Source organism: Molothrus aeneus, chromosome 2 (genome assembly GCF_037042795.1).
Source record: "Molothrus aeneus isolate 106 chromosome 2, BPBGC_Maene_1.0, whole genome shotgun sequence".
Taxonomy (NCBI): Eukaryota; Metazoa; Chordata; class Aves; order Passeriformes; family Icteridae; genus Molothrus; species Molothrus aeneus.
Genome location: NC_089647.1, coordinates 99398048 through 99418303, shown reverse-complemented (window position 1 = coordinate 99418303; position 20256 = coordinate 99398048). Strand labels below are relative to the sequence as shown.

General features: G+C 39.8%; 1 protein-coding gene across 4 annotated transcripts in view; it reads right to left on the bottom strand.

Moving 5' to 3' along the window:
* The window catches only part of GLRA2 (glycine receptor alpha 2), a 121280-nt gene that overhangs the window by 17230 nt on the left and 83794 nt on the right, over positions 1 to 20256 (bottom strand). For all 4 annotated transcript variants that reach the window (XM_066545385.1, XM_066545384.1, XM_066545383.1 and 1 more), the window contains exon 8: positions 11607 to 11756. In XM_066545385.1, the coding sequence (XP_066401482.1) occupies positions 11607 to 11756 (150 nt within the window). The remainder of the gene's footprint in view (positions 1 to 11606; positions 11757 to 20256) is intronic.

Genomic DNA, 20256 nt, shown 5'->3' with positions numbered 1-20256 from the left:
TCCTTTCATTTTATGACTATAATGCTGCATGTTAAGATTGAAAAGGTGACAAATCTGTTCTTCCTAAGATGTAAACCTGAAAATAAGAATCTAAATTCAATGTTATGCCTTTCCATAGGCATTACTAAAATAAGTGTTTATAAGCATTTAAAAAATAATCTGTAATGGAGATATATCTTATTTCTGATAAGAATCCAGTTTTATGGGGTCCATGATAAGAAATTAGACTGTTGCTAGCTAGAAAGGTAAAGCTGAAAACAAATGCTACATGAAAAACACAGTGGGTAGGTTGGAAAACCAAAAAACAGCTTTGCAAATGAGGATGAGCATCTAAGCTCATGCTTGGTAGGAAACAGATGAGAAGTAATTAACAAAGAAGCTATATGGAGCAATAATTTTGAAAGTAGCAGATAAATTTTAAAATCCCTAATCCTCTTTAATTTTGCTTGAGAATTCATAGCTGGAAATATTGGTGAGGCTACCTGGAGTGAGAAGCATGATACCCAACTGTAAGATGCTCAAAAGGAGAATGAGAAATAAAAAAATTCAGGGAAACTGAAGCCTGGGCATGGCAGGATATGCCAATATATGGGAAAACTGGCAATTACTAAGCAGACAGGCACAAAAGAAATCCAGAGACCTCTGTGGGAAATACAGTGTAAAGCTAATGGAGGGAGAATAGTATCTAAAATAAGTTATTCCACTTCTGCATTTTGGTCTTGGACACACACACACACACACACACACACACACACACACACACACACACACGTGTGTGTATGTTTGTTCCAAATAAATGCCTTGGAGGTATTTGTTTGTACCCCAGGAGGGACCTGTCTGAAGGAAGATCAGCTGTCATTATGGTCAAACAAGGAAACTGCAGTCAAATCGGTGCATAATTTGCCTCTATTCCTCTGGAAGGGATGGGGCAAGAGCTTGTAAATCTTGAAAGAAAGGACATTGTCTTCTGCAAGAGCCACTGGAAGGTTATAAGTAAAACCCATATAACTTATTAGTAGGGCAGGAGAACTACTGAACAGGAGCACATAGTGATTTTTCAGAAGACTTGACCATCCACTCATTGGTGTATACCTCACCCATTCTGGACATGCAATGAAGCACTTGCACCAGACAAATACGCCTTAATTCATCTAACTAGGTGTGTAATGGTGAAAAAAGAGCATTAGCACCTTGAAGGATTTACAAACAGAAGTTACCAAGGGCTGTAAAAGAGCATCCTGTGATGCACAAGTTCTCTCTATCTCACCAGCCTGTAGTGGCATCATGCTTTATTAGACTTGCTAGAATTTGTCTTCCTGTGAGGATCGGCACACAAAAAAAGCCTAGAAGATGAAAATTCTGCTGATGGGGCAAATGAGTAGACTTGGTGCCTGATCCCACTGAGGAAGTCAAAAAGAAAGCTGGCATAAGTTAACAGACAACAGATAGATAAATTCCATGGAAACTTTGTGCTAGAGTGCCAAGGCTGCTACTTGCAGATGCCTGTAAGACTTTACTTCCTGAAGAAGAAATACACAACTTTCTTTACTAAAATGGTGTGCAAGCTCTCACATTTGTTGCACTCAGATAATCTCTAACGAACAGAGTTTGTGATCTTTATTCTAAAGTAGCTATTCTTTTGACAGATGAAGATTACAGAAAACCTGAAAGCAAGTCTCTATCACCAGCAGGCTTGGGAAGGCTTAGCAGAAAAAGGAATGAGTCACAGGCAAAGCACTTCCACATGACTAGCAGAAAGGGTTATATCACAACACACATGGAGAACCACTTGAAGAGAATGAGGTGAAGCATGAAAGCAAAGGTGTCATGTCTCCTAAGAATCTTGTCATGTTACTGCAGAGAAAATAAAACCTTGGACCCTTGGTGAAAAACTTGCACTTATGCAGGTGGATTATTTGTATGTACAACTGCACACACAGTATCTGTACGAAAAATTACATATATAAGTTAGAAATTAAATGACTTTAAGAGTTATGTCCTTGCTCAGAGAGAAGTTACAGGATCAGTGCAGAAATTCACAGGTAGGATTCTGGACTTCTGGCACCTCATGTGTATTGGCAAACACAGCAGCATTTTCTGACCTTTCCAATCTGTTTCTCCAGGAGCTAAAAACACTCTGGCATGCTCAGTATGCCAGATATATTCAAGCAGCCACTGGAAAACAGAGCTTTTCAATAGTAAGTCCTTCTTGACATTGATCCTGCTGTAGTGAAGACGTGGAGTGTGGGAAGAGCCAGTGGACAGCTCTGAGAGACTGCTGGGAGTTCACAGAGAGTGGAAATGAGTAAACTTTTAGTGACTTATGGTTTGGCTTGGCATGGAGTTTTCAAGTGCTCCCAACTCGAAATGAGTCTTTTTGAGGACTCTGGCAAGACTCAGCAACAAGTGCTCAGAATATGTAGGGTTTCAATGTGTTAATTCCTTCCAGTGCAACTACCCATAGCCCCCTCCTCATGTTGTAGAAAAGAAAATCTCCTTCCTCACCTATCCTATCCATCTACTCCCAGTAACATGCAGTGCAAGATTAGTATTATCCCCCACCAAAAAAAAAAATACCCAAACAAAAACGAAACCCACAAAAACCACCAACGAAAAAACCACTAACCAACCAACCAACCAACCAACCAACCAACCAACCAACCAACCAACCAAATTAAAATATTGGGCCACAAGAGAAATACCCAAGTACAATTTATCATATTGTAGTAAATAGCATCTTTCTCCAGCAGTGGATAAAGAGGAATAAACACATCTGATCATTAAATCAAGCCACATGTGTCAGAATCAGGCTCTGAGTAATCAGTTTGCCATAAGAAAATCTGTCAACTTGAACAGGAATGACTATAAAAAAGGCTGTTTTCCCCCAGGGAAAAAAAAAAAAAGGTGGAGAAATAAATGATTTCAACAGTACTTTTTTAAAAGTACTGTAAAAACTGGATTTTACGGGAACCCATGAAGTTTTTCAGACTTGAGAGAGAATGAGCTTTCAGCAGTCTGGTTAATATAATTTGGTTTTGAACAATGCCATTTGGACAACATCATTACAGAATGCTTCACAATTAATTACATTCAAACAGCAGCTTCTATCCCCTGTGGAGAAGGGGATTAATTGGGTCAGATGTAAATATGCATTTCATGGATCATACTGAACACTTGCCCATCTCACCAGTTTCCATGTAATTTGATACAACTGGTGTAGTATGCTCTGGAGATCTATAGGGCGAGCAGGGCTGCTAGTGAGGGTAGGAATGCATGGATACAGAGTGCTGGCATTCTCAGCCTGCATTATGCTTGGCTCTAGCTGCTCAACCCCTTCACTCTCTTGTAGAAATACTAATTTATATTTACCAACACTGAAATATTTTTTTTTTTTGCTGTTGAAAATGAGTCTTGGGACAGAACTCAGAACTGATATGAAGCATCACGACAGATGCCTGGCAATGATGGATCAGAAACTGCTCCACTCCTGGTGTCTTCACTTCCTCCATTGGAAAGAGGACTTGGCCATCACAGCAGTGAGAAACCCTGACACCAAGGCCTTACTGGGTGCTGACTCTAGGCATGGAAAGAGTCAAGATAAGCTACCTACAAGGAAAGAACAAAGGAACCAGTTTGGGGTGAAGTTGTCTCCTGTGCTGCCTAAGCCTATATCTTGAGATTGTGATAGTTTTTCACTCTCTGTCTGGAGTCTTGGGTAGGGCAGCTTAGGTTAAACATACTCCTTCTGAAGTCTACTTTCCTTATATTTTTTATCATTAACATATATTTGACAAAGAATCACCATTTTCTAAAATAATCTGGAAAACAAAAATCTGGTTGTTGTAGTGCACTAAATAGCTTATTTAGTTGGTGTTTTTACCCTGGTGATGGGAAAATTTTACTGGGTATGTCAGGTCACATTTATTCCCCCTTTCTCATCAAATGGTTTGTCCCCATACCCCCCCTCCCTTAGTGGTCTGTCCCACAGGTGGCCCCTCCCCTCACCCTCCCTAATGGCATCCCATTGGCCACAGTCCTCTTTCCCCGCCCATCACCTGGGGCATAAAGCCCTATGGCGGGGTTGGTTCAGGCTCTTTTCTGCCTGGGTGGTTGCTGATCCCAACAGTGTCCTGTCTCAAGCTAATAAACTGGATACTCATCTCCACATGGCAAAGAGCGCTTCTCGGCTTTGACGTTCCCTATGCAATTCCATGTGGGCTTTAGTCCTGAGCAAGCCAGATCTGGATTTATATTAGCCCAGAGAACCACGGATTTATTGTATCTGGTGCCTGAGGCAGATGGTTCTTCAAAAGCTACTTGTTGCTTTAAAGCTTCAAAATAAGAACATTTCCTGTCTCTTTCTAACTTCCTTTGCCCTATTTTCAGTTTGCACTCTCCCCTAGGTATAATAAGAAATAACACATTTGCACCCAGCTGGAGAGTACCTTTCATGAGCTGGAAAACTGCAGAGTTCATTTTTGGTGTGTCTCCTGCTGTTCATGAGTAACTTCCAGGACAAACTCACTTGAGTGAAGTGCAAACTTCAGTCTCTAAGGCTTGTCAGTTCAGAGCTGATCCTCTCAGCCACTGCATGCTGGGTAGGTACAAGAGAGGACTCAGAGTTTCTAAAGCAAAGTTCCACTACTGAGCAAACAAGAAAAAACTTTATCCAGTAGTCCTGACTTTTCCAGTCCTAGCTGTCCCATGTGGTACAGCACACAGTCACTTCATCACCCTAGACTGGAAATACTGTAATACTTCTGTTCTGTAGCTTATGTCCTGTTCCTATCCTATTAGACCATAAGGAATAATTTGTTTAAGTATTTGGAAGCTGGGCAATGTGAGTAATTATACTGCATCATGTCCTGCTTGCTTGCTGCTTTGGTGCCATGCATGGTCCCTACAGTTTCAGTATCTGTCCCCTGCCCCACAGAGTACCACTTGTACTGCTGACAAATTCAGGGGGTATAAAAATTCATCATTCTGCAGCCTTACCTTCTCCCCACCAGTTATCCACTTCTCTGGTTTCCACCCTTTCTACATTAGCCATGGATCCTTGTTGTAATTTTCTTTGTGTTTCTTTTTTTGCTTGGTTTGGTTTGGTTTGGTTTGGTTTGCTATCGCTTCTTTTTGGTTTGGTTTGGCGCTGTTTGTTTGGGGTTTTTTCCCCCCAGAAATTCTAATTTTTTCTCCTGATTTTGTTCTCCTGTCTTTTCTTCTACTCTGGTACCTAGATTCCATTACTCCAGCTTGTGCACTAGCACTTTACCCACTTCAGTTATTGTTTAGATATTTGGGACTTTCTCAGGAACTGATATGACATATTCCATAAATTAGTCTGCCTGTTGTTACAAAATGTTTCATGGTTTTTTATTTGGTTTTCAGAATTCTCTCCCTTGAAATGCAACTATCCATTTTCTCCTTTATTTCTTGGTTTGAGGCAAAAAATCCACCCCACCATAGTCCATCATCTTTTTGTGTCTGATGCAATAAAACACACAAAACACAGTAAATTGTTTAGAATTTTTAACCTTCCCTTCTCCAGTAGGGGAGGGAAAAATCTTCAATTTCTCTTTCAATTACCCTTGTAAACAGGACACTATGAAACCCAATTTTTCTCTTCCACTGTTTCTTTGTCTGTGTCTGCTTTTCACTGAAAAATCTACATTTCCAGTAAACTTAGTGTCTCCATTTGGTCAGATTGCTCTTATTAGAATTTTTTGATCCATTGCTTGGATACCACCCCCACAGCTGAATTGCTTTTTTTCCTACAGGTTGCTCTTTCTTTGGGAACTTATTTCTCTAGATTTGTGCCTAGAGCTAGACTAAGGATTTATATCAAGATAATTTTCAAATTTGAGATGACGGGGTTTTTTAAATGTTTAAAGTACGTGAGGTATGTCCATTTAGAAACAATACAGATACTTCCACTGATATTAACTAGGGCCATTCTTAGCTTATTCATGTTCAATATAAAAAGACAGAAAAGGACATTCAGACAAAGCCACAAAGTGACATGGCAACATGGTGCAACGAATTGTGTCTATTGTTTAACTACAGCTAAATATTCACTGCAGTTGTATGTGGGACTATAACTTCAAGCTAAATGATAAATTTTTGTGTTTATCCTCTACTGGATTTTTATCTGCACAGTTACATTAAAGCACTAATGCAATTGCCCTGGAGAAATAAAAGTAACCACAGTATCTTGAGGGTGTTTATCTACAGCAGAAGCTACATGCGCTTTAATCCATTAAGTAAGCAAGATGTGAGAGAGAGAGAGAGAGAGAAAAAGCCATTCAGACTCAGATTCCTATTTTTCACAATGAAACTCGTGTGTTTGAGCTTGTTCAGTGAGTACCAAAAATAGCTCAGCAAAAGGGCTTTCCTTGAGCACTTCCATTATTCACATGATGCGGCACCTTACATAACGCGGAGCGCACACATCCTCCCACCGAATGCGCTGCGCACGGTGACAGCAGGAAAACATTCCCACCAGGGACAGCAGTGCCAAGTGCTTTAAAGGCAAAGTCAGGCTGAAAGCACTGATTTTTTGCTAGGGGCAAGTCTAGAAAACCTTAGAAAATTATTTGGGGGATCTGACAGAGGGGTTTCAGTATGATTAAAATGATAGAGATGGTCTATAGAAGCTGGTGTTGCTCAATGCATCTCTTCTCCTGTTGAAAGGTAGAAATACTGTATTATCTCAGTAACTTTGTTTGGGCTTTTGTGGTACTTGCTTCACCACTGGCAGCTCCATCCAAGGGCCAACAATTCTCTGAAGAATTTGACCAGGTGCTTCCAGCTTTGCTTAGAGAGTTATCCCTTGCTTCTGTAATCACACTTAGTCCCAGTCCCAGCTCTTTCATTTGAAAACACCATTTGTGACCCCTTTGCTAATCTGCATGCATATGAGCCCCCTTGGTTGCAGCATTGTTATTTGTATTGCTCTGTGCTCTCTGCACATGGGATTGAACCTGTCACATCTTCCAGCTGCACAGTTCTTCATTCAAGCTACAGTGTATTGCTTTTAACCCTAATGGTCCCAAACTTAACCCCTAGTCTTGGTCACACTGGTAACCATCACACATATAATTTAGGAAGTCATCTTTGAGATGATGATATGAATACTAGTGTACTGTGACTCATTTTGACTACTGATCATATAACATAATAATTATTGTTTTCAAAAAGGGATGATTGAACCTGAGTAAAGAGTTCTGCTTCCCTGGAAACCCATCATTTTGAAAACTAAGAAATAATGTCTAATTATTAAAAATCATATTTTTAATATAAGTTATTTTCTTTCAAGTGATCTGGCACCATAAAAAATTTATATTTTAATATAATGTAACTTCACTACATCCTCAGTACCATTAGACTCCTGGCTTCTGCAGCCTGTACTCTCTCTATTGTACCATGATATACAAGAAATAGGCAACCATTTCTTGCAGCAATCAAGTATTGAATACAAGTTTATTTACACTGATGGATGTATTTAACTTGAGCAGAAAGACTACATGAACCTTTAGGACAAACTTTGAATGCTTCCTCCTAGAGAAATTGTGTGGGGAAGACAGACAGAGTGAAGCACTGATAACCTGAGGATATAGGGACTTTTGTGTGTGGAAGATGCCAACAGGTCCTGATAAAGCTGTCTTTTCAAATGCTTCATCTGTAACACAATTTCTGGACGATCAACAATACAACCCAGACTTTCCATAGAAAAACATTAACAATCTGATGCTTGATTTAGGAGATTTGATGGTCTCTTAAGATGTCTGCTCAGACTAACTGGTCTGAGGGTTGCAGCACTAAGAAGAACAAGACCCAGCACAGACAATAACAAAGGCAGTGCCAGAGATACAGGCTTACAAAACTGAGAACAGGTATTTTCTTGTCTTGTAGATCCAGTTGCAAATCCAGGAATTGTGGCCAAGCTTCAGCACCTTTTTCCTCTCCCTAGATTAGAACTGAGTGATGTAGTATAGATACTCAACCACACTCTTACACTGTCTGCTCTTGACTACGACTTTCACATTTGCATTCAACTCAAGCTTTGGTTCAGTGAGCAATACCTCAACAAATCAAGTTCCCTGCTTGTGAGGCTCCTTGTGGCACCACAGGCTCTGCTCCTATGTTCTCTTCTGTGCATAAATATCCTTCTCTTGAGCAGAAAGCTGCAACCATGGTAGCATTGCTCCAGAAACCTCTGCCTTGCTACATCTCCTCTGTTGACCTCTCAAGTGCACATCAGTTATGTGATGGGAGTTCTCCAGGGAAAAACAATACCAGAGCAGCTCCAGCTCTTAGGGCTCTGCAGCAAAAGCACTGCAGCAACACAGCCCCTCTGAGTACTGCCCTGGCTGTCTGTGTAATGCACAATGTTCTAAGGGAGAAGAGAGGTTTCTGCAAGCTTCCCTAAAGGAGGGGATAACCACAACTTACACAAACTTTAGCTGAACTACCAGCACTTTGTAATTGGTGAGATAGGCAGCACTGAGTACTTGGACTTCTTTTGTAGCTGTATGCATCAGCTTTTCAGTGGAAGCATACTAATACTGGTCATATCTCCTAGAGAGCTCCTGATTTCTTTTCTTTTTATATTCAGTTTTTGTATATATGTAAATATTATTAGTTCTACAATAGAAAGTATCCAGAAAGTAAGGGTCTCTTCTACTGCTTGATGATGTAGCTCTGAAAGTGAATGATTTATTGCATTGTAAACCCTCTATCTTAATTTTGCTGTGTAATATGAACTGAGGGTTTTGCTTTGATTTTGGAAGCTACTAAGTCCCTTTACAGTGTACAAAATTCACTGAATTCATCTGCATTTTATAATAACATGACTTCACAGAGCTTGATCAAAGTTGGAAGCCCTTTACAGCTCAAGAGTGGCTCAGACAATGTTTTTGTTCTGGGAAATCAAGTCCTGAAAGATTAAAACCCCAGTCCCATTTTATTTAAATGAACACATTTCATTCCTCAGCCACTAGTAGCAAGCAGTGAGCTGCACACTAAGCTTGTTTCTTTCTCCATCATTGATTTTATTACCTCCACAACTCACCCCTAATCTGGATGCATCAGCTGCTATCATATTGGTTTTGATCTGCTACGTTACATGATGTAAAAGATTTCAACTTCATGGCTCTTCTCCAAGCAAATAAAAAGAAACCAAGGAAATACTTTTTTCATTCATAGCTATTCATATTCCACTAAGCAGAGCTTGGGACATCACAAAGAGGAAGGCTGCAGGTTGACAGTTCAGGAGTAAATACCACAGCAACAAAAATGCATTTTGTTATACATACCACATTCTGTTGGAACACACTTATCTGAAACATGACACAATGTGGGATTTACTGTCTCAAGGCATTTCCTATGGCCCTCTCCCCCCACCCCATTCACTCTATCTTTACACAGGACCAAGCTGCTGAATATGCATGCACTTTCCTTAAGAGGTTTGGAATAGGGGTGGCATAGCCCAGCCACAGTAAAAAGCAAGCGTAAGGCTGGGCCATAAGAATGTACAACATGAAACTGCTGTTCATGCTGGGGACAGCACTGTATATTTTGGGGGCATTTAGCAAAGAGAATGCAAGAGACTACCAGTGATGCCAATCAAAATGGTCCATTTTGCTGATTTATGGCATCGTTGCACGTACTAAAACTCTCTTGCTTTCTCTTTCTCACTACAGCTTTACCCTCAAACTTGAATTGCCGATCTGATTCACTGTCCCGTAAGCTGATGACTCTTTGCTCCGCAAGCCATTCATGCGCCGCACGGACTCAACGCTCTCATTCCCAACAGCCACAGTCTGTGCCTGTCCCCAGAGTGTCAGCATAGATAGCAGCAGCAAGAATGGGAATACCACAGCAGCAGCATGACGACACACACACACACAACAGGCAAAGAGAAGAATGGCTTGGTTAGAGAAGACCATCATGCAAAACAATGAGAATCACTTCAAGGCAAAATAAACTGAGAAAATCGTGAGACAAAATCAAGTACAGAGGTGCAGAAAATACCTCCTAAAGAAACTGCCTTAGTAACATTGTTCCCTATTTTGAAATTTGTGCAAGCAGATTCATAGGAAAAAAGCAAGCCTATGCAAATGGATAGGTCTCACTTACTCAGCTGCATATTTCCTTGTATTTAATTATGTTGTTACCTATTTTGCAAAGAATCCATGCACCACGAGGCTTAGGATAAACACAAGTCTTCTGATGATTTGGTTTTAAATAACTTTCTTTTCACAGTCACCAAAATAATAGCTTTCGAAGCAGATGAATGACCACTTCCATAGACCAAAATCTCATAAACTTGAGTAATGTCACTGGATACTGTTACTTACCAAGGATGGCTACTTGTTCACAAAAACAGATCTTGCATCCAAAAATGAAATTACAGATGCCATACAGAAGCTTCTGCTGCTGCCATGCTGGGTTTGAAAACAAAGGCTTCCAGTGGCAGTGCGTGTGGCCTGTAGACAGGCAAGCAGCTCTGCTCTCTCCTGTAATCTAATCTTCATTGGAATCTCAATTCATCTGACAATGATATTAAACTAGAGAACAGCTTTCTTCCCAGAGTATCCATCAAATATTACATTAGCTACAGAACATTTGTTAGACAGACCTGTCAAAATACAAATGCCCTGTGCCATTGTTGTCATCCCTCTTGTAAAGGAAACCATTATTTGTGGCTTGAAGCACTCGTGCAGCTCAAGCAAATATTTACTTCACCTAGCAAATATATATGTAGAGTTTACAGTTCCAGATTCTCTAGACATGGGAATGATCATGACTCAAATAAAATTCAATTTAATGTCTACTCTTGTCTTCCCATTTACTGGGAAAAAAACCAACAAAACAACCCAAGACAGATGGACAGTCTTCCTAAAATTATTTCTAGACTGATATCTAGGTTACAAACAATCCCCTCTTCTATATGTCAGTCACTGGCATAAAATTCTGTGATAATGACACTTACAAAGAGGTATTTTGCTAAAAATTTGAAGTTTGCATTGGTCGCAAAGTGTGAAATTACAGAATCCAGAGAGGAAATTCTCCTAATCCTTCTCCTTTTTTAAAATGGCCATGTTTTCTGGTTTCAGTTGGGAAAGACACCAGCTGCTGGTGGTGTAAAAGTGAGGGCAGAACTGCCAATCATTGCAATGGCTATCCTAGGAAATCTCCCATTTTAGGATAGCTCGGGCAGCACTAGAAGAGACAGATCTCAGGCATGTTCTGATGACAGCACACCTGGATAATATCATTCTTTTATCTGTGTCATTGCATCCAACATTTCCTTATCTTCTGGTGGTGCCACGTAGTAGCACAGTATTTGTAGAGGTCCAGCTGCCTCAGCAGTTGCATGAAGAGAAGAAAATGGAATTGGTGACCAATACTGGCATTTGTCAATAACTTAATATACTGCAAATAAACCCAGCAGCCAATTATGAGCTCTTTATCAAGGAGTAAATCACTCAAAAGGAAACTTTAGAAAAAGACTCTCCTGCAAGGGCAAGAGTGAGGTAAGAAACCAGCTGCACATGAGCAGGGCAGTCAGGGCACATTCAGTCTCCCCAGGTAAAGAGCAGCTGTACCTTGTTTTGTCTTCTTTGCCTTCTCCGAAGCCTCAGGAATTCTTTGTGCTGCCGTGAAACGAAGTTGACTGCTGCATATTCCAGCAAAGCAGCAAAGACAAAGAGAAGACACACAGCCATCCAAATGTCAATAGCTTTTACATAGGAGACCTAGAAAGAAATAGGACACAGCGTGTTAAATCTCAAACTACTCCCTAAGCTGAAGATGTCGATGTGAAAAAAATAAACACATTTTTGCACAGCATGAGTTCCATGAGGTGGGTTTTTCTTGTTCTGTGTTTTGATTTGTTAATTCATTGGCTGATTAAAAATACATAATTCCACTATTAATGGAAATGAGTGCCCACAAAGAATACACAAATGAGCTATTGCCTTTAGAGAAAGATCTCACATTCAAAGTTTGGAAAAAAGAATACAAATATAAAATATGATAAAAAACCTAAAAGAAATTGTATGAAGTTTATAGGTTTCACCTTTTTAAATTTTTATGAACCAGTTACCATAATGCTTAATTAGCTATATTTGGTATCCACAACCTCAAAGTAAACTCAGGGTATTCTATTGTATGGGCTGATACAACTTTACAATTAAATATTCCATCCTAGTTGCTTGAGACCTTTACCCAACATCTCTATAAGAAAAATAAATCTTCATAGATATTATCTACTAAAAATACCCAAATACCAGCTGCCTCTGTTCTAGTAAAAATCTATTCTTTTAATTGACTGATTTTAATTGACTGGTCCACAATAAAATCAGATATATTACAGCACTGCAATGTCACAAGATGTTTATCATATTACCCACACTGGACCAAACAGTAGCCAATTAATGAGCTACACACTATGCATATCAAAGGCACATTCTCCATAGGTGTTTGGACTCTGCCTTTCTTTGTAGTCTTACAGTTTTTAAGCAGAGATCTTATGATTAGGTAACAGCAGGTTGTATCTTTTGTTTATCAGGTATTACCTCCTGAGTGGAATTACAATGATCTGACTTAATGTCTACAATGTACATGTGAGCTAGTTGCATAAATTACTTTGACATAAATAAATCAAGGAATGAAGAACAATGGGCATATCTAGGATGCAAGGCATTTGAACTGTTTTACATGTCTTCTCTACAATGAGATTAATAACACCCAAACAGAGTTTCTTCTTCTTCATGTCTGTAAGGAGGAGCTTAGAACACCTCTGTAGGCAGAGGCACACGAGGCTTTACATAGTTGTCTAAATAACAGCATCGCAAATTGACACATTAGGTACCGAGCATCCATTTGCTAATTCAGCAGAGAACAAATCTTCAGTATCTCACATTAACCAGTGCCTTGGAGATGCCTCAGATACTCAAGGTCACCTCAGTTTGATGGAGACCCATGGCACCCCCATACAGATGAATCAAGATAGGCAAAATGGATTGTACCTAAACCCCAAAATATTATAAACATTTAGATAATAACCTGCAGGCAAAACATTTCATTGCAGCTAAAACATATAGTGGTCTGAAAAGGCAGCAGAAAAGGATATTGTGTTCCTGACACATGTTAAGGAGACCAAACCTCCACATTGGAAAGCTCCGCTTCTATCCTTTGCATACAAAATGACCTTACTCTTTGGCTGGACAACCATTCTGTGATGGAAGGAATCACACCTCTAGATGTAAATTGCACCTCTAGGTGCAAATAGGTTTTGCTCCTATTTGCCATGTGCTTGAATTGCATCATTTTTCAAAGTCCATAAAAGAGCTTTTGTTAATATCAAATGGAATATACTGCACTATGTGCTTCAGTAAGCAAAATGAGCAGAGGAACTGCCATTTAAAGCACAACAGAAAGGATACAGAGCTTCATCCTGCAAATCCTGAACACTGAGAACGACATTTTAGAGGAGCCAAGTACTGTTATTCAGCCTGCATCAGAGGAACATGCCTTTCAGCAGCAATAGTGCAGCTCCATGTGGCAATGCCCACCATGCAGCTCACACAGGCTGCCATGTAGCAGGCTGAGGTGACACCATGAATCTGTGCTTTCCAATTAGATACACAGCAGGTATGCAGCTCACTCCCCCACACATAAAAAATTGTACAAGTTATGTCTTTACTGAGCAGCTGTGAAAACCAGAGAAAACTCAACAGTGTCCCAGACACTCTGTGCCACAGGCTGAGGCACAGTAGGAATCAAGTCACTGTAATTTGTGTAAAATGCAGCTGAGATTAGGTTGTTTGCTGCTTTCCTTGAAGGGGCAGTTTGTTTCCTTTACAAATGGCCTTAGGAGATGTATTAAACATGAATAAACAGCTGGACTGTGCTGTCAGAGACAGCACAATACAAGGAGCTGAAGTCAGAAGAATCAGCATTTCTGACTGTGCAAATCCTGTCCTGTTGGGCCTAAAGCAGGGAAGGCAAAATGACAAAGGAAGCCCTGAGTTAGTCGTCCTGCCACTTATACTGTGCTACCATAAATGGCATCCCCATAGCTGCTGAGCCAGCTGGATTATTTTAACTCCAGCCCGCTGGGCTGGAATCAGAGAATCACGATATCCTTGGCAGATACATAGCTTGTTCTATTGTTTGGCCAGGGCCACACCATGGCACAGCCTTAAATGAGAAAACAGAAAGCAATTGCTTCCAGCACCATGTTAAAAATAAATAAAAGGTGAAATCCTGCAATGAGTAAAGGCTGGCACCTCTGTTTTCAAATTAATTTATTTAGTTTACCTATGAATCCTCAGTATATACAGCATTGTGCTGCTCAAAGCCTAAAAACCTATGTAATTTTCTGACATGCTCATAGAAGCTGGAGTCTGCAAACTGAGTAAATCATGAAAGCCTAGACACATCCTTTGCTCAGGCAGGTTCTTCCATCAAACTCAAAACCAACATTATCAGCTAGGGGGTTTTCCCCCAGATCATAGTAAAGCATTAAAACTCCTATGTTTGTTCAACTTGAAGGCTTATAGCATCGGCTTTGATAATGACTCATCAGACAGTACTCTCTCTCCAGCTTCCTTAACTACCATGTCCATGCTTCATGCTCCATACCCACTGCTGAGTACAGGTAGGACAGTGCAGACTGATTTTTTGTTGGAGGTTTCTTCTCACCTAACTTAAAAAGCACTGTGGAGGATTTTTTTCAATTGATGTTAAGAAACAAGCAATTTTAGGACAAAATTCTTCTAAGTGGAACATAGATATCTACACTATAGTCAAATAAACTGTACCTTAAAAATGCCAGTCTCTCATTTTTGACCAAGACTGGAGTTTTGGAAGGCTATTTCAGGTATACATGTATATTTGATACACACTAACTTTGGCTAGATAAAGCCTATGATTTATTTCTGTTAGCCAGTACCTTGATGTAAAACTAATCAGAGCAGAGCAGAATAACAGAAATGACCCCACATGAGCCTTATGTAATAGAGACTGTTACCTAAGCATTTGCCACCTTTCCCATAATTTCACATGCAGCACAGAATCCAGCAACAATACAAATTCCAAGTTGACATTATTAAGTTAGCATGCATAAAATAAAAAATAAGTGGGGTTGTTTCAAAGGCAGACCTTGTAAAACTTCCACTGAAAAGCCTGTAACATTGACAGTACACTGGCTCCATTTACTATAAGATACTTTTAGAAGTGGATATTTGGAAACTCTGCCTTGTTCAGTGTTATCATGTTCAGAAAGCTCAATAAGATTTTCTTGTCCTTTACTTTCTTTAAATAGCTGCTCCATTTTTTACTGCATGTTGCCAAGCTTCCTCCCTAATGCTGTTTGGGAGGAGGGGATTTAATGGCTCCCACCAATAAAGCCATAAATTGTATCAATTATTCAGATGCTTTGTAAATGTTTTAGGGCCAGCTAATGAGGGAACTTTTTCCAAATTAGAGCTGTCTGCATCAAGAGCCAAGTATGGTAAGGCTAAGTATAGTTAATGTGACAAAGCTGCTTCTTTCCCTTCATAATTTTCCTCATTTGTTATTTGGCCATACCCTCTGGATAAAAAAAGACCAGCTTGTTCTCCACACCCTGCTGTAGCATCACTGGCCCCAGTGAAGTTCCTGGAAATGAAAGTACAAGGAGAATCACACTGTTGGTGAAGGACTTGAGGGGATTAAACCTTCCACTTCTCAAACTGTTTTTATTTTGTCACCGTGACTCTCCCAGAGCTCTCGTGTGTCACCACCAGAATGAAGAACGCCTTTGTGGAGAGAATCCAGGGGAAAACATGGCCATGGGTTCTGCAGCTCAGCAGCTGTCATTTGTTGACATTTTTGAATCAACCCAAATGTGAGCTCTGTTTTTGCTACAATGCCAGTCTCATGAGAAGCCAGGGAACTGCTTTAACTCTCTGATTCTGTCAAACTAATGCAAAATGGAAATGAAGACACATCCATCCACTCCCAGCGTTCTACACAGTGAAAATACTTTCCACATGCAGTGGAAGGTACTCAGTTTGTGTTAAAAAACATATATCCACTTATTTTGGTAGGTAGAATCTTATGAAAAAATAGCTTTTACTTGTGATATGAAGCCACGAACCTCTGTTTTTACACAATGCCATATTCTAGTCAAGGTTTTTTAAAGAATAAAATTTTCAGCTACCATGAAATCTTACAATTTGAAATTAACTTCTCCCATGCATTAAAATAAACTCTTGGAGAAAAATGTTCCAAAGAATTTTCCAGACTGGAAAGGTGGAAATAGAATAAAGTATCATTTTAAATCAAAACTGAAAAAAAAGTTACTTTAAATGAAAAGTGGGCAATTTTCAAAACAAAACAAGAAACAAGAAATGTTTAATTTAAACAGGGTGAACAAAATAGTACTACCCTCCTTCTATTATTCAGATTCCATATGAAAGTGTCCACCTTGCTCAGCAGGGATTCACAACTTGTTCCAGCCACCCAAAATTGCCTTTTTTTTTTTTAGTGAATAAACTATTCATCCAAACATTTTTGCTCTATTTCTATTGCTGGTTCTGCCAAGTCATGAGATGCTACACCTCCCACTCACTGCTGATGCAGAAATAAATGCTGACTGCATTCAAGCCAGGAAATGTATGGGAAATATTTATGGTTTGTTTTTCCTTCAAAGATAAAGGGAAATTTTCTTCAAGTCTCTGAAGATGATCAGCGAGTTAAGGAATTTCCAAAGATGTTCAGAGAGCCCCCTGGGCAGGGGCCAGAAGAGGTGATCAATCAGGCAAGTAACAAAATTCACTAGTAGGCCTAGGCTATTTTTGTTGTGCTAACCAGGCCAAGATGCCAAAAATACAGGCCTGGTTTGTGAGTGGTCACAGCTACTTCTGTGCCAGCTCTATCCAATTCCCACTGAAGAGAGAAAGCAAGATGCTCCCCAACTTCAGAGTGGGGCTGGAGTCCAAGAAACTGCAGGAATTAAAAAAAAAAAAAAAAAGGAGTAAACCTGTCTTCCAGGTAAAGCCACTTTAGAAAAGCAATAAAATATTCCTTTTTTTAGCATGGGCAGAGTCTATTGACACATTTTGATCTTCCTTCCCAAGTGGTGTATTTCCACCTTTGAAAAACATAATACCATGAATACAAATCAGTTTGCAGATCGGTGAAGCCAGTACTGCTTGGGCTTTTTTCCCAAGGCCGTATGAAGTATTGGCATACTCATCATGTGTCATTTTGTGCAATCATATGGTGTAGCTGCCTTGTCTTTCCTATTTGTGAGAATTCATTCTTTCTGTAGAGTAAATTTAAGACAGGATGCAGCATTTCCACTTCATCCTGTTTGAGCAGGGAGCTTGGACCAGATGACCCACTGTGGTCCCTTCCAATCTTACCCATTTTGTGATTCTGTGATTCAAAGGCCCTCAGTTTCTCTAAAAATAGTAGGGCTATTTTGCAGACAAAGAAAAAGAAGTCTGAGTGATAGCTTAAGGCACTTTTTCTAACAGAACAGGTTACAGCTGAGAAAATAAAGGCTTATGATTTGGACAGAAAATGGTGCTGGTGCTCAGCTAGGGAGCAAACTGTGAGATTTTCTTGTGCATTCATGATGCAGGGACAGGCTGACCTCTGTCAGTGAGCACCAAGTAACACTAAATGAAATTATAACCAGGGTCAAAACCCTGCTTTTACAAATTGATAGTCAACTGCTTGTTGTAACGCCTCTAAGATGACAATAATGTCTGGAAATGTCTCATATCTCAGGAGTTCAAGCCCCACTCAGACCGCTGCAGAAATAGTTAACAAAGTATAGAACTGAAATGCTAAATTATTTGGAAACTGGAGGTTCTGGTGGCCCACCTAAGAATTGTGTTTAGTTCATGCCTTGTAAACCATGGTAGAGTGGAACTAAGATTGAGCAGAGCCCTAGCCCCCAGTGGAAACAGATTGAAACTAAAGAAAAACGAGAGGGGAAAAGTGAAATTTTCTCTGCTCATTATTTATTATGACTTTGGCATGTACCAGGACACTGCTGACTTTTCTCATTGCCCTGATCCTGAAAAACACTGGGGAGGAACAGTCTGGGGACACCTCTCCCACCAGCTCATACACATCTTTAACGCTATGTGTAAATAGCAATTTGTGCCTCTTGCAACTCTTCAGCCTGTCTGTGTCTCTCTGCCCTCTTGGTGAAAAGATTATGGCTGAGCTGGCCAACAAGTGCATGCTCTGCAGGAGTGTTGGAGACCAAGAGGCCCTGACACCACCCAATGCCATGGGCAGAGGCAGCACCATTTGGTCAGGCTTCAGAGAAGCCAGCAACACCCACAGAATGTGCCTGAGCTGTCACAGGAATAAACCTGCACACCAAACATCAGCTTCTCATCACCTGTATTCTGCATAGCTTTGCTCTTTTCCTTGGTCTCACTTTGTATGTTTAGTCTTCTTCTGTCTTCAAGAAATTGGTCTTGAATATGCACTTAAAACTTTTTTATTAAGTATTGTTTTTTCCCTTGAAAACCAACCAGATTTCCAATAAAGCTTTCTACAGTCAAAGGGAGAAGAAATATTCTGCCCCACAAAAACCCCACAAAAACCTTAGGATTCTGTGCTCACACAGCCACCACAGGTTACCACCTTCCACCAGCCCTACCATCTTAGCACTTCTCAATGCCCTTCATTTGGCTTGTAAATACAGCATGTTCATATTGGCCGAAATAAAATAAATAATGCCAATATTTGTAATGGTTCTTGTGTATGAACCAAAATAAGTAATCAACAGATTGGTGCAGCCATGGAGATCAGTTTACAAAGCTGACAAATAAGGATTGATGTCTCTGCTACAAGGAAGCAGCTTCTTATTGCTAAGTAATTGAAAGACATTTATCACACAGAAACACCCCCACACATGAGCTGAGCTCAGAGCAAATTGAGAATTATATGTGGCTGCATTAAGGTACTGGTAAAAACATATCCTGTCAGCCCTTGCAGATAGATGACAATGTCAGTCTTGGGTCTTGTTTACAGCGAGAAGATTTTGCTCTTCCTTTCCAGTGAAATCAACAGATAATATTTCTTTAATGTCCTTAAATGCTCACTTGAATATTTGGACTCTAAGTGGTAAATTTTTCCATGATTGAGAGCTTGGATAAAAACAATCACTAAGGAGAAAAAAAACTGAGAAAGATTACATGTTTGCTAGCAAGAACCACTGGCCTGATCTTTGAACACTGTCATTAAATTCATAAAGAGATTCAAATGCTGATATTGACCAAAGAAGCGTTTCTATTTAAGATTCACTTGAAATCAGGATTCAATGTGGTATGTATCTGAGCACCGCAGAATGCCTACTTCTGTAAGGCCAGCTTTCCTGCTATGATTATGCTTTTCTGAATTTTTTTTGTTAACTCAGCTTTAGAAAACTCTTTTTTTGTTTGTAGATCCAAAAGTTCTTTAGTTGCCTCAGGTGAAAAGTAATCTTCATTTAGCTCAGCCACAGCCATGCAGGTTCAGTTATTACCCCTGCCATTCAGTTAGGAAGAATTGCACCAAATTGCATTATTCACTGACCTTTGAAGAGTTAACTGACTCAGTGCATGACTGTTATCAAATAAGAAGTCAGGATTTCATTTTTGTAGCAATAGGAACAAATCTCTTCCATCCAAGTAAAGCAGGTAAGGACCACAGAAGTGGAGTATGGCAGGGAAGCTATTGTGATCAATGCTAAGAACGTGTGCAGCTATACATACAGGCTCAGGTGTTATTTCTTCATTGGATAGCATAAAAATTGTGTTAAATCTCACCCGACTTCAGAACATTCTACAACATCTTCTCTGGGCTGCCTTTCCTGTTGTGATCAAAACTAAGTGAACCACTGAAAGCGATCCAATGCACTGAACCAAACAACAAAACCCTAAAATTATAAAAAGATGCCTATGGCTTCTTTTCCTCCACTTTTGGTCTCTGCTTTTTGTGAAAAGAGAGGTAATTTTCTAATTCTTCCATAAGATCATACTCCTAAATTCTGGATTTCCTAGCACTTTCACCAATGTAATCTGGTGGGAAAAGTCATTTGTTTATTTTATGACTGCCAGTCTCTCTAGATTAGAGATGGGTAAATCAGAGTAAGCCTTTGGTCAGAGAAAATTGCCTTATCAATAATAAATACAAAATTAAACTAAAAAAAAAAACCCCGAGAATGGGTGGGTCATTACATTACTCAGTTACTCCACA